Source organism: Myotis yumanensis, unplaced genomic scaffold (genome assembly GCF_028538775.1).
Source record: "Myotis yumanensis isolate MYYU_CA2020_CCGP unplaced genomic scaffold, mMyoYum1.0.hap1 SCAF_10, whole genome shotgun sequence".
Taxonomy (NCBI): domain Eukaryota; kingdom Metazoa; phylum Chordata; class Mammalia; order Chiroptera; family Vespertilionidae; genus Myotis; species Myotis yumanensis.
The window spans coordinates 51,227,297-51,249,545 of NW_027223761.1; the positions used below are offsets into that span (position 1 = coordinate 51,227,297).

Sequence of the window (22,249 nt, forward strand, 5' to 3'; positions counted from 1 at the left end):
TGAAACTTTGAACTTCTTTCCACTTTACATAAGCCACACATACAGTCCCAGCCCATGTACAAATTCCATCCGAGAATGTATCTCAGTCTCATGAGGTTCCTTTCCTTTCAGCACCTCTGGACATCCTTCCTCTAACCCAGACCACCTCCAGCTCCCAGCCCTGAGCTGCCCAGAGAAACGTCTCTAACCAGAGCTACCTCAGATCATGGGAGACCCAGTCCGATAGCACAGGCCAAGGTAAGTCTGGAGCCTCTACCTGTGAAGGGTGTCAGTCCCAAAGTTTGAGGAGGAGGCAATTTGAAGAAAGGACCAAGTTAGTGTTCTGTGGAAGGTTCTACTGCACAGAGGAGGTGTGGATTGAAATAGCTGTGCTTCTTCACAGGAAAGTGGAATGAAAGAAGAGAAAGAAGGTAGGGATAAAATGATTATGCTTACTGAAAGTTTTGGGGGCCTATTTGTAATTCCCAGAGGTGGCATGTCTCTTTCTGAGTGTTTGCACTCCATAACTTAATCTGTGACACCTAGGCCAGTGGTCTTCAAAATAGAGTATATACACCTGAGAGTGTGGAAAGACTGCAAGGTACTCAGATAGGAGTAGCATGAACAAGGTGAATGTTCATACCCTCAAACCTCATATGTGCTCTTCCTTAAAATTGGTTGGAGAGGCTTATTCCCCATTCCATCTCTCACAGTTGTCTTTCTTTTACTTTAAAATCAAGGGATAGCCTTTCCCTCCTTTCCCATTCCATTTTTCTCTTTCCCGTCCCTTCTCTTCTTGAACAACCCAGTCTGAAACTGTTCAGGGCGGCAGAGCAAACTCCACATCTGTGCTGGCAGTCAGAGGGGCAGGGTGTAGAAGGGGAATGGAGGTGGCCCCCAGCAAGGAGTCAGAGCCCATGTAGTGAAGGAATTCCAACCCATGGAGGCAGCCTGATGTGGAGGAGGTGGAAGTCCATGTGAGGTGTGGGGAGAGCTCTACAATGAGAGTTAGAGCCAGAGCACAGTGAGGAATGGGTAGGACATGCCACAGCCCACACCAGGTAAGGAGGAGTCCATGTGGAGGGAATGTCTAGCATAGTGCTGGAGAGGGTTGAGGCGGGCATGCAGGAGAAGAAGTAGAAACATTGGTGAGAAATTGGCATCATACTGTCAGGGTGATCAAAGAATAAATATATTAAGGATCAAGAGCCTGGATTCTCACTTTCAGAGAAGAAAGTTACAAATACTGAAGAGATTTGGGGAGACTAACACAAAATCACTAGCTGGTGATTTCAGTGTAGCCTGAGGAAGTAGCCATGGTGGACCAAGTGAATTCCCTGAAGGAATTTACCAAGAACATCAGACAGATCCAGCAAATTATGATTGACAGGTGACAAAGTACTCTAAATCCCTGCTTAGAAAGCAAGGCCCCTAACTAGAACTGGGGTGTGGCTACTTGAGAGTTGTCTGAGAGAACCCCAAGCTGCCATATCATCTTCCAGGTGCTTCTTAGACTTTGTAGAATAGTAAGTCTTGTTCCTGCTTTCATTTTTTCAAAACCATTTCCTTTGGGAAACATAACATCTGTGATGTGGAAGAAGTACAAAGGAACAATTGGAGAAATTGTATTGGGCATTTTAATTTTGCCGTGAGTTCCTATGAAGAGATTTTGGTCAAGACTGACCTATTTGAATAGCTCAGCACTAATAGACTCCAACTTTTTGCTAAGTCCCCACCTTTCTCTATCAGCTTTCTCAACAGCTTCTTAGCTCTCTGCATTGTTTCCACAGCGTCCCCTCCTGTTATTGGTGGGGAGCTGGTTCTGTCCTGTTGGGGAGGTGGGACCAGTTAACTTCTCTTGCCCAAGTGAGATAGTTGCCATAAAATGTTGTTCCTAACTTGACCTTTCTTATACTTTCAGGAGATTGGATACTAGTAGGACTTCATATTTCATCCTTATATGAATTTAAAGGATGTCTTATATTAATTTTCTTACCAGTTGATCCCTTAAGGTAGCTTTACAAGATGAGCAGCAAATGGGAAGCACAATTTATGACAACCTGCTTGGTGAGAGCCACTACACACTCTGCTTGATCAACCACCTAGATTTAGTCTTCAACCAACTGCACTGAGTTCTGCTGTCCTTCAGGAAAAGGATCCCATAGAGCAACAAGAGGAGTTCAAAATGTAAGTGCTGGAGGTGCCCATATGTGAACCTACCTGGGGTGGATTGGAGGAATGAAGAGGCCAGGCAGGGATTCTGGTGGAGCTCAAAGCATCAGCACCCAAACTCTGTCCTTACTTATATAAGATTTGTTTTGGTCAATTTGCAATTGATATGTGCAAACTAACTGCAATGTGATTATCTTGACATTGCATGCCCTTTCTACAAAGTAAACTCCTTATTCTGAAACATTGCATGAGAAAAAATTCAATTGGATTTTCAGTCTATTCAAGTTTCACAAGAAATTTCAACATTACATTTGTTCATTTTATTTTATTTCATATTTTCTGTCACCATTTATCCCCTCTATGCCCTCTTTCACTCCTCCCTATAAAAACTCATGAACATTACACTTATAAATGAAGGAAAACAAAGAGCTGTTATGTTCTTTTAATAAAATTTAAAAGAATGGGAATATAAAAGATTTTAAAATTTGTATCATTTACTTATGCAACTAAAATATCTTACCAATGGTGACTATCAAGAAATTAAAGAGATTATCATTGGTAATTATAATTGAACATTGATAATTATCTGTACTCATTTCAAGTATACTATCAGAATTTATATTTATAGATTCTAAATTTATACTTAACGTATTTCTCAATAAATTCTATATCATTTTTCTTATAATTATATAATATACAAAAAGTGTCCTATTTTTCCATGAAACCCATATAGCCTAATCCCCTTCCAGTTTCCTACAGTGAGCCCATAAAACAGCATCATTTTTCTCTGTTTGCCATGATATTAAAAAGGTTGAGAAGTATTGCCTAATTCATGGAGAAGTAATACATGTCCCATCCCTGCAGTTGCTTTCATGATCCTTAAGATTTTACACAATTATGTTTCACAAGCCTCTACCAGTTCAGGATCATTTCCCCCACATATAGAGCAATCATATGGCCCCTCCACTCAAAGAGACCATGGCTTTTGGAATGTCTTCCCCTCCATTGTTTGGGCCAGCCCTTCCTAGACACTCTCTGAGCAGCAAACTTCACAGCCATGGACACCAAATTCCCAGTTGTAGTGGTTGTTGAGGTGTGACAGCCTCTTCCTCAGTACTACTGCTAATTTATATCTTTTGAAAGAGGATACAGAAGCCTGTCTTGGCCAGGCTAGGAGAGTAATGAGGCTGGAAATGATAGAAGCCACCTACTTTTCCTGTTGGTATAAGGCAGAGACCCCTAAGCTCCTGGACCCTCTATAAACAAGGTCCTGTCTCTGGATCACCAGACACTATGTACAAAAGGTGTATATTTGGGAGTGAGTCATCAGCATGTAGATAGTAGCTGGAGCCATGAGATTATAGCAGGGGTGGGCAAACTTTTTGACTCGAGGGCCACAATGGGTTCTTAAACTGGACCGGAGGACCGGAAAAAAAGCATGGATGGAGTGTTTGTGTGAACTAATATAAATTCAAAGTAAACATCATTACATAAAAGGGTACGGTCTTTTTTTTTTTTTTTTTTTTTTTAGTTTTATTCATTTCAAATGGGCCGGATCCGGCCCGCGGGCCATAGTTTGCCCACGGCTGGATTATAGTATAAAGTGGGATGAGAAAAGGATCCAGGTCAGGGCCCTGGGGGAGGCGCAGTTGAGCTGTGGGGTAAAGAAGAGGAGCAGCAAAGAAGACAGAGTTGGAGCAGACAAAAATGCATAAGGAGCAGAAAGACTGGAAGTGTGAGTGCCCTGAGTAGTCCTGAAAATCAAGGGTCCCAACACTCATAGAAAAGGGAGCAATAATCTTACTCTGTCCTTCACCTTAGTCCCATAGATAAGATGAGCCCCTTACCTGTCCAATAGTGAGATTCCTGTGTTCCTTTCTTTCTCGGCCCCTTGACTTAAGTCTCAGAGATCTCTTTTTATCTCTCTTCTCATTACAGTGTTTCTCTCCTTTTCCAATGAGTCATTGGCACAAAGCCTTGGGATCACCCTGCCTCAGTGACCTGAGGAGGCAGCGAGTCTCTCCAATTTATCATGGCAGCCTCATTCTCTGCTTCCAAATGCTCATATTGGTTGCAGGTAGGAATCCTTATATGGGAGTCTGATTCTCTGATATGAAAGGGGAAGGAAAAGGTGAAAGGGAGGGAAGCTGGAAGACAAAGTTTGACAAAAATACAATGCTACTTTCAACAATAAAGCTTTTAAAAAACAAAATGAAAAAGAAAAACAAAATGAAATACAAATGCTATGAGATCCTGGGGAAAGTAAAGAGTTAACTTTATTCCACTTAAAAAGTATCAGGCAGTATACTGGCATTTTTACTTGTATCTCCTGGTCCAGGCCTGCTGGTGTGTGTGTGTGTGTGTGTGTGTGTGTGTGTGTGTGTGTATACACCTGAGTACAAATGTACAAATGTGCAGGTGGTGGGGTAAAGATTTAAGGAAAGTAAAAGAGCCTCACGCGGTAATAAAGAAACATTAGATCCCCAAGATAATATAGATTTTGAAAAAAATTAACTTCTATGCCCCAATTTATCATCCCATGCTCATGGCAAACAGTAATAATGATTCTGACATATCTTTACCACTGAGCTGCTTCAGATTTTTTATCAACACAGTCACCCAACTATCCATTCAGAGCCATCAGAATTCCTCCCTCCTACTGACAAGGATGGAACCTGATCTGAAGGAGTTAGCATGTCTATTCCCATCTCCTGCAGTCACATTACTAAGGTCCCTCCCCACAGGGTGAGTTAAGTGAGGAGGTTAGGGCCCAATTTTTTTAAGTCTTCACATGAGCATATGTTTTTCATTGAAGGAAGATAGAGAAAGAGAGAGACAATCGATGTAAGAGGGAAACATCAATTGGTTGCCTTACTTATGTGCCCTGAAGGGGGACTGATAATCAAACCCGCTACCTGGGTATGGTCCCTAATCAGGAATCAAACTGGACACCTTTGTCTGTATGGGATGATGCTTCAACTGAGTCACACCAGCCAGGGCTAGGGCTCAAGATTTAAAGAGGCACTTGCTTTCAGGATTTTGAGGACCCTGCAGCTATACCCCAAAAGTGAGTGCCCCCTCAAAATTTGTGCCCTAAGTCTTTTGCTTGCCTCATTCAGCAAGGTCTAGACATCCTATTTCCAACATGTCCAACTCTCTCCTAGCTCTGTGTGTATATTCAGGTCAGGAAAGAGATCCCCAAGATTCAGCAACTATCCCATTTCAGACCTGGTCCCCAATAGTGGGTTATGATGAAAATAGCCAATCATATATGTAGTCAACACCCTTTCATTTGTCCTCAGCCCACCCTGACGACATCTCTGTTCTCTTTTCAGGAGCATTCCAAGTCCAGGGGCCCCATGAACCCATGGTGGCCATGCTGGGTGGTGAGGCTGAGCTGTCCTGCATCCTCACGCCTCGTCAAAGTATTAAATATATGAAAATAAGCTGGACCCGAACCCTACCCTTCCAGGTGGTGCACCTGTATGAGGATAGGCAGGACAAGCCTGAGAAAGCCATGGAAGAGTATTCAGGGAGGACACAGCTTGTGAAAAGTGTCATGTATAAGGGAATCGTTATCCTGAGAATCCACAATGTCCAACCCTCTGACAGTGGGCAGTATCACTGTGTGATCCAACATGGCTCCTTCTACAGTGAAGCAGTGATTGAACTGAAAGTGGCAGGTAATGGCCCATGTTCATCCCCTTGACACCCCACAGGGACTCCTTTCTCTGATCCAGTTTTACTGGGAAATATAAAGAAGTCATAGGAGAAAGGGAGATGGCCATTATGTCTACTCACCCCATCATCCATATATCACTGCTTGGGACTAAATAAAAGATAATAAAGAGACTCATAGTGGAAGCCCAGGAATAGGCAGGGGCCATTTGTCTGGGCCTGTGTTGCAACCCTTTCTAGCCCAGGAGTCTAAGCCCCCATCTTTGTTGCCAACACTTCTTCAGAGTTTGCTGTTCTGCACACCGAGGTCTAGTCTGCAGCAAAAACTCTTCAGAAGCAGGGGAGGGATATATGTGCAGGAAAATGAGCTTAGGACCTGACATCTCTCTCTTCCTCTTTCCAGCTCTGGGCTCACATCCTCAGATCCACGTGGAAGTCATTAAATCCCAACAACTCCAATTAGAGTGCAAGTCAGAGGGCTGGTTCCCTCGGCCAAAGGTCCAGTGGATGGACTCCGAGGGAGGAGAAATTACAGCTGATTCTGAGACTCACACCCAGGACAAAGGCGGCTTGTTCCATGTAACAACATCACTGTTACTCAGAGAAGCTTCTCAGAAGAATCTGACATGTTGTGTCTGGAACCCAGTTCTAAATCAAAAAAAGGAAGAGCAATTCTCCAGAGCTGGTCAGTTTTTTTCTCTCCCCTCACTGTGCCCACAAAATGGGCCTGATGCTCACACCCATAGCGATGAGACCTCTAAGCATATAAGCTCAGTTCTGCTCTCTTCATCACACCTATACCAGTCTCCCTGCCAGGACCGAACTTCCCTCCACTTTTCTACCTTTTCCCATCCTTTCCTGACATATTTTCCAGTCTTCATCTACTTAAGCTCTCCATAGAATTGGACCTTTTTGCCTTAGTCCATTCAGGCTGGTATAACAAAATACCACAGACTAGATGGCTTATAAATGACATAATTTTATTTCTCACAGTTCTGAAGACTGGAAGTTCAAGATCAGGAGGTCAGCACAGACAGGTTCTGGTAAAAGCACTCTTCCAGGTTGCAACAGCCAATCTTTCCTTGTGTCCTCACATGGTAGAGGGATAGGGGGCTGGAGGGGGATATGGGGTGATCTCTTTTATAAGGACACTAATCCCATTCATGAGTTAAGGACCTCACATTGGGCCTTAGGATTTCAGCATATGAATATTATTGGGACACAGGTGTTCCAACCACAGCACTCTTCACCAGAAAGCATTTTCAGACTTACTCCTTACTAGCCCTCCAATAAATAGGTCGATCTCCCCTGCTTCTCAGTTTACAACATTTCTCCTCAGTCTTTTTATGCTGTATTCTTTCTCTATTTAGATGAGCTGTTGCAAAAATGCTATGAGCCTAAACGTAGATCAAGTCCTATTGACATGCAGGACTTGATCTACCTTGTGAAATATATATGTATATGTCTTGCTATACATATATATTTCACTTCTTTCCTGATTTCTGCCAGGCACAATTGTCTTGCCACAGTTTTCTTAAATTTTTATATTTCTTCATAGAGGCTACTATTCATTAATAATTTTTGAATTCATAGCTAAATGTTTGGCTATAATATTCATCTATGCTATGGAAGCATTTTTCTCGTGAATCTTGATTATTCTTTTTGTCATTTTTCCATGTATAATCTTTGTACTGTTCCTATGCCAATCTTATTGAATACTCATTATTCCATGCATTGAATTTTCCTGGGCCAGCTATTTCCACAGTCTCCTGTGAGGCAGGGAGGGTAGTGCAGTCTTCCACAGTAACTGATTCTCACAATCCCACTGCTACCACAGAGACAGGCTTCTTCCTACCAATATGGCCCGTGTGTGAATATTTGCATATTCCATGCCCTCTGTTTCTCCAAACAAAAATCATTCTAAAATGCACACCTCAGGTCCTGAGTCATTTGTTACAAACATGAATGTAGCTTTTGATCTTCAAGGTATGCCTCTCTCTTCAGTCAGTCTATTTTTGTTAATACTTTCTGACATTTGCTACTGTGTGGTCTTTTAACCATTCTCTACACCTCTCTTCACTATCTCCCACCTGGAGTCTATGTTATTATAGCTATTATTAGCAACCTTTACACCTATTTTAGTCTGGTGTTTGCAGTTTTTTTTATTTGTTTAGTTAATTTTTTTTGCTGATATTTTGTTTGCACTAAAAAAATGGCCATGAGAGCAAGAGGAGAAAAGTGGAGCCAAAGTGAAGACCTACATAATGTGCCCTCTCTCTAGCTCTTAAATTTCATACTGTTTATTTCCTTCTCTCTCTTACTTAGCTCAGGCCTTTTCATTTGCTGTTGCCTCTGACTGGAACACTCCATTCTGGCTTTCTTCTTAGTATAATTTATTTATAATTTGAGAGGATGACATGGTGGAGTCACACCACAATCCTGCTATGTCCCTAGCTCCAGTCTTCCTCATCTCTATCCATACTCACTCTTCATTGCTTCATTCCGTCCTTCATTACTGTGACTTAACCCCCCACTCCATAAACACACACACACACTGAATTATTTAACTAGATTATAAAGGAAAACTCAACTTTCTTTTACTCCTGCCTCCAAATTTACCTATCCAGACCCATCAAAGCCTCAGCTGAACTAAAAGCCTTTCATCTAGTAACCTTAGTCCTTAGAAAGAGCTTAAAATAAATGTGCAATGAAAATGTGTACCTGCCAGTACAATATCCACATACATTCCAAAGAGCAAGTCAAAGCACACTGACAGGTAGACAGGGAATAAGGCTTGTCTAAGACAATTTGTCCATCCAAACAAGGTATAGCTGAGCACCAAACTCACCAAATTCAAGTTCTCATTCTCCTAGCCCAGAATTATTTTCAGAAAAGGAAAGATTAACTAGGATGAAGTTTGAGAGCTGGAGAGAGAGCAAATTACATAGGTCTTCACTTTTTAAAAAAAATATATATATTTTTAATGATTTCAGAGAGGAAGCGAGAGGGAAAGAGAGATACAGAAACATCAATGATGAGAGAATCATTGATTGGCTGCCTCCTGCATGCCCCCTCTCCCCTCGGGGATCAAGTCCACAACCCGAGCATGTGCCCTTGACCAAAATCAAATCTGGAACCTTTCAGTCAGCAGTCTGATGCTTTATTCACTGAGCCAAACCGGCTAGGGCATCCCTCTTTACTCTTTACTCAATAATCTCAATTCTGTTACATTGCTACTCTTCCGTGGGAGAAATAAATTTTTTGCTTACATTTATTTTCTGAACAAGTAAGCTGAATATGATAATATTTGAATGGAGGCTTGAAGTTACTAATCTATATATGTAAAAGGCTAATATGCAAAGTATGCCCTCAGGAATTTGATTGCTTGCTATGATGTGTGCTGACCACCAGGGGGCGGAATGAAATGAAGGAAGGCCCTGGCCACAGCCAGAAGGCCCTGATCAGCCCTGATCGCTGGCCAGGCCTAGGACCCTACCTGTGTACAAAATTTGTGCACCAGACCTCTAGTTAACCATAATTTGAAAGGAAAATAGAGATAGAGGGAGGATCCACAATGTATTACTGTTAGAGGGAATATGACTGGTGATTGACTAAGCAAGAAGTGAATGTGGGAACAACTCTCTTCAGAAAAACTGATTGGAGGACATCTGTATTTCAGTTGCTGTGCCCATCAGTGTGACTGAGCTCACCAATGCACTCATCATATTAGGTATATGTATGGCACTTGTGGTACTGACTTCCATCACCATTGGACTTTATTTAAACAACAGGCTCAAACACAAGCACAAAACCAGGTAAAGGTATTCTTTTTTTTTTATTAATATGAAAATATTCCTTTCCTTGACCTTTCTGTTTAGGAATAAGATCAAAATCAGCAAAACTCTGCCCAGAGGAAGTCAGATTAATAAGACTCTAATACCTCAACTATAAAATATAGAAGATAATACATTATTTACATAAACTTCTTTGTGGATTATAAGAAATAATTTACATAAAGCATCCTTACCTTGCAACAACACAAAGGCATTCAGTTAAAGGCTATTATAATTATTGTTATTATTAATGTTGTGGGAGAAGGAGGAGGAACAAAGGTGATGGAAGTATTGAAGGTGATGGAAGGACCAAATATTTATGATACACTAAACATGCACAAGGCATTCATTTATGAGGTCTTACATGGACCACCGATGGGTAGTACTCATTTTGGTATCATAGAACTTTGCCTAAGAAATAAGAATATCCCCTGGCTGGTGTGGCTCAGTTGGTTGAGCATCTGCCCATGCACCAGTAGGTCACTAGTTGGATTCCTGGTTGGGGCACATGCCTGTGTTGCAAGCTCAATCCCCAGTAGGGGGCATGAAGGAGGCAGCAGATTGATGATGACTGTTATACTTAAACTAGAGGCCCAGTGCGTAAAATTTGTGCACTGTGGGTGGGGGTGTCCCTCAGCCCAGTCTGCACCCTCTCCAATCTGGGACCCCCTCGGGGGATGTCTGACTGACGGTTTAGGCCTGATCCCTGTTTAGACATTCCTCTGTGGGATCGGGCCTAAACCGGCAGTCAGACATCCCTCTCACAATCTGGGACTGCTAGCTCCCAACTGCTCACCTGCCTGTCTGCCTTATTGCCCCTCACTGCTTCTGCCTGCCAGCCTGATCACCTCCTAACCACTCCCCTGCCAGTCTGGTTGCCCCTAACTGCCCTCCCCTGCTGGTCTGATCGTCCACAACTGCCTTCCCCTGCCGGCCATCTTGTGGTGACCATTTTGTGACCACATGGGGACAACCATCTTGTGTGAGTGTGTGGTGGTCAATTTGCATATTACCTCTTTATTATATAGGAAGTAAAACACAATGAGGTGCACCTGAAACTAATCCCATATAATAAAAGGGTAATATGCAAATCGACCAAAAGGCAGAATGACTGGTCGCTATGACGGGCACTGACCACCAGGGGAAAGACACTCAACGCAGGAGCTTCCCCCAGCCCACAGGCCTTGATCATCTTATCGGGGCCTGCTGGCCAATCTCTTAGTCCCTTCCCCTGGCCAGCAGGTTCTGATCGCCCAATGGGGAACAGGGAACGGGGGGTGGGTGGCAGCAGATGTGGGTGGCACCAGGCCAAGGCCCCTACCCCACCAGACGCTCCACACACAGAGGGAAACTGGCATCAGGGGCCAGGGCCAGCAAGTGAATGGGAACGGCCAACCTCTTGGTCTCTCCCCCTGGCCGGCAGGCTCCGATTGCCCAATGGTGAACGGGGTACCTGGGGTGGGTGACAGCAGGGGACGAGGTCTGCTGCCGAGGGGTGGGGCTGGCTGCCAGCAGCCAGGGAAGATGGCCCTGATCGCAGGCCAGGCCTAGGAACCCATACACAAATTTCATGCACTGGGCTCTAGTATAAAATAATACTGAATGTCAATAAAATACTTTATCATTGGGCTTTTAGAATCTTCCATTTTAGATGAGTTTGTGGACAAATTAGACTATTCCACAATGGTTGACCAAGTATTCTCTCCAATATCCACAACAATCATTTAAAAATCTATGCAGGGTGGAGGGGGTCAATGGGAAAAAAGGGGGACATCTGTAATGCTTTCAACAATAAAGGTAATTAAAAAGATAAACATCTATCATTTAAAAAATATTCAAACCCAATGCAAAATAAAGTGAATAAAATGTACTGTTTGTATTTTTTTAGTCTAGTATTAAAAAAACCTTTGAACCCAATTTAAAATAAGATGAATAAAATGTAAAAAAATAAAATTTCTTTTAGAAACTGCTTTAGCTGTATCTTATGAATTTTAATGTATTGCATTTTTTATTATTCAGTTCAAATATTTTCTATTGTTATTTCTTCTTTGACCCATAGAGTATTTATAAATGTGTTACTTAATTTCCAAATATTTGGGAATATCCAAGATATTTTTAGTTTAATTCCATTGTGGTCAAAGAACATAATTTTCTTTTTTATAAATTTATATTTATTGTTAAGAGTATTACAGATGGCCGTAACCGGTTTGGCTCAGTGGATAGAGCATCAGCCTGTGGACTGAAAGGTCCCAGGTTTGATTCCGGTCAAGGGCATGTACCTTGGTTGCGGGCACATCCCCAGTAGGTGTGCAGGAGGTGGCTGATCGATGTTTCTCTCTCATCGATGTTTCTAACTCTCTATCCCTCTCCCTTCCTCTCTGTAAAAAATCAATAAAATATATATTTTAAAAAAAAGAGTATTACAGATGTCTCCCCTTTTTTCCTATTGAAACCTATACCTCACTTCTACCACCTCCCTACAAAAAACATTATTTCCTATTATTTAAATCCTTTTAAGTCTATTGAGATTATTTTCTTGCTCAGCATATGGCCCATCCTAGTAAATGTATTATGTGTACTTGAAAGGATTTGTATTGTACTATTGTTGGGTGGAATATTCTGTAATATCAGTTAGGTCAAATTTGTTGATGGTATTATTGAAGACTTTAAAATCCTTTCTGATTTTCTACTTGTTTCAGCAATTACTAAGAAAGGAGTGTTGAAATTTTAAAGTATAACTGTGCGTTAGCCTATTTCTCCTCTTCAGTTTTATCAGTGTGCTCTATTTATTTTGTTTTCTGCCACTGCACCAGTCAGGACAGCTGTCCTACCACCACTGTGAATGCCTCTACCATAAGCCTCACGCAGTACAACAACAGGCCTAGGAACAGGTTTTCAGCTGAGGTTGAGAGCTCACTCCTGTCCAAACATAAGAGGAGGAACTCCGAAGCTGGATCGAGGGTCTCACAGGCCTGTCTGTCAATCCCGACTTCCAAGAAGTTCTGAAGGATGGAATTATTCTGTGCACACTTATGAATAAGCTGCAGCAATGCTCAGTCCCCAAGATCAACCACCCCAAGCAAAACCAGGACCAGCTAGAAAACTTCTTCAACTGCATGAAGGCCAGGGCCAGCTACACCATAAACTTCATGTTTGAACCCAATGACCTGTTTGAGGTGCAGATGTCTCTTCTGGCTCTGGCTCTGGCACAGAGGCCAAGACAAAGGGACTGCAAAGTGGCATGGACAGCAGAATAAAAAAAAAGCAGGAGAGGAATTTCCAATATACAACCATGAATGGAGCCAGTGCATCAACAGGCTCCAAACAGACACCAGAAGGTGTGTCAGCCAGTGGGCATGATGGCTCTCAGGGCCCAGAGGCACATCTTTGACACCAAGCTGGAGACTGACAAGTGTGACAACACTTCCATGTCTCTGAAGATGGGCTAAACACATGGCGCCAAATGTAGAGGCCAAGTCTTTGGCCTGAGCGAACAGATATATGACCCCAAGTACTTCCCAGGAGGTCCAGGAGCCAACGGGCTCCAGGGGAAGCTGGCAACTGCCAAAGCCCAGGGAACACCCTGGAGTACCCTCCTGGAGGTAGCAGTCTACTGAGGCCCCCTTTTTGGGGTATCTCCCACATAATCACCTCATCTGGGTTTTTCTGGGTTTTCATCTTGTTTTTCAATGTGTTCAAATGCTTCCAGCTGAGGGTCTGTAAAGGCCAGATCCAGATGTGTATGGGGCGGGGTCACTGCCAGGGTACATCATGTAGCAAATGTCCCAGCAGGCTCTAAGTAAAGCAGACGACTATCTATAATGTGGGTGGGCTTCATCCAGTCAATCAAAGGCCTTAAAAGATTGAGATCCCCCAAAGAGGAAGGAATTCTACATCCACACCACCTTCAAACTTAATACTGCAATATCTACTTTGGGTTTTACAAATACCTTCTGGAATTTTCAGCCTGTGGCTAGATCTGAAAATTTTAGACTTACCAGCCCTCACAATAGCCAGAAAAGTTAATTATCTGGAAAACCTGACTATACATGGGGTGGTGGCTAAGGTATACTGTATTTCTTTTTGCATAAAGAGATTCTAAAATGTACTGTTGTTGTGACAAATACACTACTCTTTGCATATAATAAAAAGCACTGAATTATACACTTTAAAAGAATTAATTGTATGATATGTAAGTTACATCTCAGATTGGTTAAAATATCTACCACTGCAAAATAAAAATGTTTTAAGCATATTAAATTAAAGATATGAAAATAATATCCAGAAAAAATAACTATAAGAGATAAAGGTTATTTATTTGATGAACATAAATTGCAGATGAACTCATACAACTTAACAAAAGGAAGATAAACAACCTAATCAAAAAATGGGCAACGGACCTAAATAGATACTTTTCGAAGTGGATATAAGGAAGGCCAAGAGACATAAGAAAACATGCTCAAAGTCACTAATCATTCGAGAGATGCAAATCAAAACGACAATGTAGTACCATCTCACAACCGTCAGAATGGCTATCATCAACAAATCAACAAATGACAAGTGCTGGCGAGGATGCAGAGAAAAAGGAACCCTCGTGCACCGCTGGTGGGAATGCAGACTGGTGCAGCCACTGTGGAGAACAGTATGGAGTTTCCTCAAAAAACTAAAAATGGAACTCCCATTTGACCCTGTGATCCCACTTCTAGGAATCTATCCCAGGAAACTAGAAACACCAATTAGAAATGATATAGGCACCTCTATGTTCATAGCAGCACAATTTACCATAGCTAAGATTTGGAAACAGCCTAAGTGCCCATCAGCAGATGAGTGGATTAAAAAACAGTGGTACATCTACACAATGGAATACTATGCTTCTGTAAAAAAAAAGAATGAACTCTTACCATTTATAACAGTATGAATGGACCTGGAGAGCATTTTTCTAAGTCAAATAAGCCAGTCGGAGAAAGATAAATATCACATGATCTCACTCATATGTGCAATATAATGAACAACATAAACTGATGAACAAAAACAGATACAGAGACAGAGAAGCATCAATCAGATGCTCAAACCTCAGAAAGAAGGTAGGGGAGGGTTGGGGTAAGGGGGGAGAGATCAACTAAAGGACTTGTATGCATGCATATAAGCCTAAGCAATGACCACAGACAACAGGAGGGCATGAGTGTGTGTGTGTGTGTGGAGGGGGGCAATGGGGGGGATAATGACACATATGTAATACCTTAATCAATAAAGAAAAGAAATAAAAAAAGAAAAGAAATTGCAGATGTAACCTCAGCCATTATCTCTTCAAATATTTCTCCTGCCTGATCTCTCTCTGTCTCTGTCTCTGTCTCTCTCTCCCCTTTCCCTTCCAACTGGAGTTCTAATTACATAAGAGTATTAGGTTTTTTTTTATTGTTCCACATCTCCAGATTTTCTATTTTATTTAGTTCTTTTTAGCCTACTCATTTTGCTCCTTGTACTTCAGTTTACTAGATAATTTCTATTGACTGATGGGTGTTTCTTTATTTTGCTGTGTCCAGTCTACCACAAGCCTGTAAAAAGAATTTCTTATCTTTGATATTATTGTTTTTCATTTGTAGCCCTATTGTCTCCATTATTGCTCCAGAAGATCTCTGTCAGAGATACTGAGAGCATCAGTGTTGCTCTCCCTTCCACTTTGATTGCACAGGCAGGAGCACAATCCAGGCACTCTAGCTGTCCCACCAAGGATGCCCCAGTACATCCCAAGCCCCAGACCCACATCAGCACTGGGCTTGTCCCCAAGACTTTCTGTAGATCATGCCCTCTCCAGGTACACCTCTGGGCACCCCAGAAAAAGAACTAAATGAAACGGAGATAAGCAATGTAAATAAAGAGCTCAAAATATTGGTTGTAAGCCCTAGCTAGGTGGCTCAATTGGTTGAAGTGTCGTCCCATATACCAAATCTTGTGGCTTTGTTGTGGGTTCAATTCACGGACAGGGAACACACCTAAGATGAGGTTCTGTCCCTGGTCGTGATGCATATGGGAAGCAACTTATTGATGTTTTTCTCTCACATCGTGATGTTTCTCTCTGTCTCCATTTCTCTCTCTGTCTCCATTTCTCTTTCTCTCTATAAACAATATTTTTTAAAAATTGAAAAATAAACATTGGTTATAAAAATACTCAATGAACTTAGGAGAAGAATAGATAAACTCACTGAGAACTTCTTCAACAAAATGCATAGATATATGTATGTATACACAAATTATTTATTTATGGATTTTTCTATTTATTATATTTTTGCTACAGTTGACCTTGTGTAACTGAAACTGTGTAAAGCAAAACCATGAATGAGGTGGAAGTAATGTAGTTTTTATTTACTGCATGCTAAATACGTGGTAGGCACTAATTTTTTTTACAATGGGGAAAAGACAGTCTCTTTACTAAGCAGTTTTGGGAAAGCTTTTGTGCAGTGAAGAAAACCATCAATAAGACAAAAGGCAACCCACTGAATAGGAAAACATATTTGCAAATGATATATCCAATAAGGGTTAATAATCCAAAATACATATAGCACTCATACACTCAATATCAAAAAACAAACAATCTAATTTAAAAATGAGCAGAGCTCGTGCATAGACATTTCTCCAAAGAAGACATAAATACGGCCAATACACACATTAAAAGATGCTCAACTTCACTAATGATCATGGAAATGCAAATCAAAACCTCAATGAGATATCACCTCACACCTGTCAGAATGCTATTATCAAAAAAAAAAGAAAAACTCCACCAACAACAAATAACAAGTATTGACAAGGATGGGAGAAAAAAGAACCTTCATGCACTGTTGGTGGGATTGTAAACTGGTGCAACCACTGTGGAAAACAGTATGGAGATTCCTAAAAGATTTAAAATAGAACTTCTACTATGATCCAGCAATTCCATTTCAGTGTATTTATTTAAAGAAACCAAAATCAATAACTCTAAAAGATATATGAACCCCCATGCTTATTACAGCATTATTTACAATAACCAATGAAATCTTGCCATTTGCAATAACATGGATGAACCTTAGAGTATTATGTTATGTAAAATAAGTAGGACAGAGAAAGACAAACCATATGATTTCACTTATATGTGGAATCTAAAAACAAAACAAATGAACAAATAAAATGAAACAAAAACAAACTCATATACACAGAGAACAAAATGATGGTTGCCAGAGTAGTGGGGTAGTAGTAGCTGTTCTGCTGCCACTGGCTGCTCCCACTGGACCCCACCAAGGAAGAGACTATAGAAGACACACCCCTAAAGCTGTCTTGCTGGGTCATTGTCATTTCTCTCAAGTCATCTTTAACAATGTGGAGAAGTTCTATGTTCCTAGAGGGGATGTCACATGCTATTGAACCCTCACCCAGCATTCATTCCCCATCAAAACAATTAGATGTATTAGAATTTTTAAAGTGGGATGAAAGATAATCCATGCATATTACACTTTCATGTGGGTTAATTTCCCTATTGACCTAAACAGCAAATCAACTAAACAGCAGGAATTCCAATTCAAAGCTTATTACCTGCCCAAGGATCATGAGTATGACCAGTTCCATTACATGGATCAGGATCGTGTTGTTTGGGCAGCAAGTATCCTATTCCAGTTCTGCCCAAAAAATGTGGTGGACTTCCTGGTTGTTACCACTCAGGTTGAGGTGGAAGCGATTGAACAGTAAACAGTGAGCTTTCTAAAACAACCAAGAGATAAAGGACAGCTGTGTTAGCCTCCAGAAGCAGAACTTAGACGTTCAGGCTGAGCCCCCAAAGAAGCAAGAGCATCTAGAAACCTTAAAGGTCATCAACAAGAAACTGGAACAGAAACTGAAAAAACAGGATAGTTGGGAGACAGAGCAGCTTCAGGGGAAAGAACAAGACCAGAATATGAAGATAAGGAAGTCAGAGAGGATCACCTTCAGGCCCAGATATTAACTCAAGAGAAAGAAATGAGAAATGAAGAAGCTTCTTCAGGGAGATCAAGATAAAACAGAGCAGTTGGAGGATCTGAAAAGGAATAATGACCAGCTCTTTCTCAGTGTAACTGAACAGAGGGAGCATCAGAAGAAGTCGAGCAGACAGAGGAGGAGCTGAAGCAGAAAGAAGCTACTGCAACAAAGAAACAGCAAGAGTTAGGGAACCAGACTTTGACCTGTCAGAAAGATTGAGAGAAAGATTATATGTAACTAGAGGCCTGGTACATGAAATTTGTGAGTGGGTAGGGTCCCTAGGCCTGGCCAGTGATCAGGGCCGATCAGGTTCCCCACCTCCTGGTCTCCTCTCCTCCTCCATCCTTGATCCCTCAGTGCCCCGAGACCACCGCTGCTAACCCACCATGTTCCTCGCTTCCCTCTGGTGGTCAGCGCACGTCATAGCAAGCAATCAAACTCCCAGTAGAACTCTCAAGGGGACAATTTGCATATTAGCCTTTTATTATATAGGGTATTTTACAGAGAGAGACAGAGAGAATGGAAAGAGAAAATGATCTTTGAAGAGGTAAAACAGCAGGTTGATGAGTTACATGGGTCTGGATAGTGACTCTTTGCCATATCAAATGCCTACTTCAGATCAAGGATGTGCAGAACAAAACCCAGGACTTGTCTAGGAAACCAGTATTTTGGCATCCAAGAAAGTTCTGTCCCTAATCTGCTCTCCATCAAAAAATGCCCCAGCTGCAAATTAGACTTTGCTAATGACATTTTTTATCACACCTTGGAGCAGCAGCACATTCGGACCCTTTAGAAGAGCTTCCCAGTAAAAGAAAGCAAATCTTTGAATAACATGTGTTCTGCTATGGTCATAAGTGTCACAGCCTCTTGGATCTATGCTGTACATAGATTTCATAGAGTATAACCTATAGTTTCTACTATGAATTATGACCCAAGATCCTGCCTCACCTGAAATTATTAGGGATTTACTCACTCCCACTGCCCTAAAGGTAGAATCCTGTAGATAATCTAAAGGATAGTGTTAAGGGTTGTTACTTCCATCATGTGGGTTACTACCTTTTATATCATGTAATGCTAGCTGTGTCAGCCTCTCACCTATGAGGTCCATTCTTTCAAGGGTTTCCAATACAAGAGCTCTGGAATGGAAGCAACCTGCCTATTTGCAACAGGCATGACTCTAATACTAAGTGATTACTTTCTACACAGTCATTCAAGGTCAGGCCTTGAGTACATTTGTACTCAATCCTCAGTCGTACCCTTGGGGCCCGGAGATTGATCAGACATTGAAATTTTCCTTCTCCTCTTCTTCAGGCGTCTTTCTCCAACTGATTGCATTAGACTAGCCAAACATGCCATAGCAGAGAACTCAGGCATCCAATTTAGACACCAAACTTTTCTCATCTTGATTTCTCAGCTCCTACTAGAAGCAGCTTATTCCTGAACCATGGACATAAAATAGTATTTCAATCACAGAAAGCTTTCTTTCTCTCTTTATACCATGATAGGGATTTTCTACTCTTTGATCTTTCCCATGCACTTAACTTTTATTGCTATAAGTACATTCTTAATGGTTAGTATGAGTTGTTAGAAACTATATGGGTTTACAACTTTCTAAGCCAGTGAGTTTCAAAGTGGATGAGTCAGAATAAAGAGAAATAAAGTTAATCTCTTTAATACTAAGATAATATAGTTCTCTTTTTCAGGGACTTTGATAATTCAAATTTTTAGAAAAGAACTATAAACTTCTAGTATAAAATAAGTTATAGGGATGTAATGTACAGCATAGAGAATATAATTAAGAATATAATAACTGTATGATGACAGATGATAATTTAGAAATATTATGGTGATCACTTCATAAGGTATGTAAATGTTGAATCACTGTTTTACAGCTCAAATTTATATAATATTGTTTTTATTAGGCCTAACTCTTTGATAAGCCCTAAGATGAGGGAAGACCTACAAAACATATATAAATTTATTAACATCAGAACGAAGTTCACTACAGAATTTAGCCTTCCAAAGTTTCTCTTGAATAATAGCATCCTAATGAACCCCAATAAAGATCCTCTATGTCATCAGGGTAAATTTTTTAAAGGCCAGGGAAGTGGATGGCTTGGCTGAACACCTGGGTCTTGTAGGCTCAATTAAAGCAGGCTCACTCACATGGCAATTTGAGACTTTTTCCAAAGCCTTCTATATACATATATATAAATATCTATATATATATATATATATATATATATCCCAAACTAAATCCCAGTAAGAAGCTAAGCCTTGTGAAAAAGAAAGGAATATCACCCACTCCTATTTTCATGGAAATGATCCCACCAGAATAAAAAGGGGGACAGTGAAAGTGATAACACTGATTTAATTATCTGGGGGACAATATCATCAATTCCTGAATGGAACCCAAAGAATGGCCTGACACAGACACACAAAATACAGCCAGAAAACAACTGGGACCTTAGTATCAAGGCAAAAACTGATTCCTCTGCCCATGAAAATCTGTTTTAGGAGCATTTGTTACTACTTTCAGTTAGGTCCCACCCCCAAGAAAGCTATTTTATTTCTACTTTTATTGATATATAATTGATATTATAACACTGTATATTTAAGGTGTATAATGTGTTGATTTGAAATATATATTACAGAACAATTACCACCACAACATTAGCCAAAACCTCTATTCTATCACATAATTTCTTTTTGTGATGAGAACTTTTAAAAATCTACTCTTTGAGATATTAAAAATGGCAGCGAGTAAGTGGATGCTGCATGGGCATGCTCTCAAGTCCAAACTGGAATTACAACTAAAATACAGAAAACCTTACTGAATAATCTATGGAAGACTCTCTGGAGAAAACCCTGATAATCAAGGACCAGAAATGGAGACCTCATAGAGACTGGTAAGAGGAGCAGAGACACGAAAGGGCTGGCTGGGCCCCCACAGACAGAAGCTGAAGTTCTGGAGAGATATTTCGGTTGGGGGGTTGCCACTGAGAACTCTGAGATCTAATGCCAAAGATGCTCCCCTCCCCCAACAGAGAGCACCAGAACTGAGAAGGATATTCACATAACATCTGGCTATGAAAAGCAATAGTGTTGCTATCTGCCAAGGAGAGATGGCTGGAAATTCAGATAACCTCTTAAAGGGCATAAAATTCCCTGTGGATCCACCCACCTTGAGCTGCAGCAAAGGGACAGCAGAGTGGACTGGTGAGTAGAAACCAGGATCAAGGGTTCTGAGGTTAGAGCTCAGAAGGCAGATACCCCAGTTTCCTATGCTGAGTGATTCCTTCACTCTGGGGAGGTCATCTTTCTCATGCAGACAATTGCTATTCAGGGAGCATAGCCTGGAGGAAGACAGCTGACCCACTCTATTGGAAAACACCTTGACCCTTAGGAAACTGAAAATAACAATTAGCCTCCAGGCAGAAACAATTACCACACCTGTTGGGAAAAACTCTTGCCACACCTGTAGATGATTGCCTGAGGGCAGTTCAAGAGGATTCCTATCAGTCTGTAGCCAGAGGGGTCTCTGGAGGCTTTGAGTCTCTGACTGATCCAAATTGTCAGAAACAGCATTTGACACTGTCCTGCACTAGAGATTGAGAGGCATAGCAGATCTACCTAATACATAGTCACAACCCAATCAGGCAGCCAAAATGAGGAGTCAAAGAAAGCACCCACAAATGAAAGAACAAGAGAATTCTTCACAAAAAGAGATAAATGAAACAGAGATAAGAAATTTATCTGAAACAGAGTTCAGAATAATGATGGTAAAGATGCATGAGAAATGATATAGTAACTAAGCAAAAAGAACAGTCAGAAAAAAAAGAATGACATAACACAAATAAAGAATACATTGTAAGGAATACACAGCAGATTAAGGGAAGCTGAGGACTGAATCAGTGAATTAGAAGACAGGGTTGAAAAAAAAATCACTCAATCAGAGAACCAAAAGAAAAAAATAATTAAAAAATATGACAGTTTAAGGGAGCTGTGGGACAATATGAAACATAACAATATTCAAATAATAGGTGTGTCAGAAGAGACAGAAAGGAAGAAAAAGGTGTGTGAAGACATAATGGCAGAAAACTTCCCTAACCTGGTAAAGGAAAAAGTCACACAAGTTCAGGAGGCACAGAGAACCCATGCAAGAAGAACCCAAACAGGCCCATGCCCAGACACATCATAATTAAAGTGCCAAAAATTAAAGACAAAGAGAGATTCTTAAAGGCAGCAAGAAGAAAGAAAACTGTTACCTACAAAGGAGTTCTCATAAGGCTGACACCTGATTTCTCATTAGAATCTCTACAGGCCAGAAGGGAATGGCATGTAATACTCAAGGTAATGGAAAGCATGGATCTGAAACCAAAATTATCATATCCATCAAGGCTATCATTCAAAATAGATGATCAAATAAAGAGCTTCCCAGACACCCCCCCCAAAAAAAAAGGCTAAAGAAGTACATCACCAACAAGCCAGCATTATAAGAATGCTAAAGGGACTGCTGTAATGAGAAGAAATGGAGAGAGAAACCCAGACACACAGAATTAAAATGTCAGTAAATAAATACATATCAATAATAACCTTAAATA

General features: G+C 40.9%; 1 protein-coding gene and 1 pseudogene across 1 annotated transcript; both read left to right on the plus strand.

Moving 5' to 3' along the window:
• The first annotated feature begins 244 nt into the window (after positions 1-244).
• LOC139017386 (butyrophilin subfamily 3 member A2-like) lies at positions 245-14,855 on the plus strand. Its single transcript, XM_070425716.1, has 7 exons — positions 245-410; positions 1,979-2,166; positions 4,090-4,228; positions 5,487-5,834; positions 6,233-6,514; positions 9,509-9,644; positions 12,476-14,855. Exons 3-7 carry the CDS (start codon positions 4,108-4,110, stop codon positions 12,666-12,668), a joined length of 1,080 nt encoding a protein of 359 aa, XP_070281817.1. The 5' UTR covers positions 245-410; positions 1,979-2,166; positions 4,090-4,107; the 3' UTR covers positions 12,669-14,855.
• Positions 14,856-16,941: 2,086 nt separating this feature from the next.
• LOC139018453 (calcium-binding and coiled-coil domain-containing protein 2 pseudogene) lies at positions 16,942-18,438 on the plus strand (annotated as a pseudogene).
• The last annotated feature ends 3,811 nt before the right edge of the window (positions 18,439-22,249 follow it).

What these genes read in the sequence shown, in the direction of transcription:
- LOC139017386 (XM_070425716.1), top strand. Translation starts at nt 4,108, where the DNA reads ATGAGTCATTGGCACAAAGCCTTGGGATCACCCTGCCTCAGTGACCTG. An exon ending in AATGCTCATATTGGTTGCAG is followed by an intron (nt 4,229 to 5,486) that starts GTAGGAATCCTT and finishes TTCTCTTTTCAG; the next exon opens with GAGCATTCCAAGTCCAGGGG. An exon ending in AGAGCAATTCTCCAGAGCTG is followed by an intron (nt 6,515 to 9,508) that starts GTCAGTTTTTTT and finishes TCTGTATTTCAG; the next exon opens with TTGCTGTGCCCATCAGTGTG.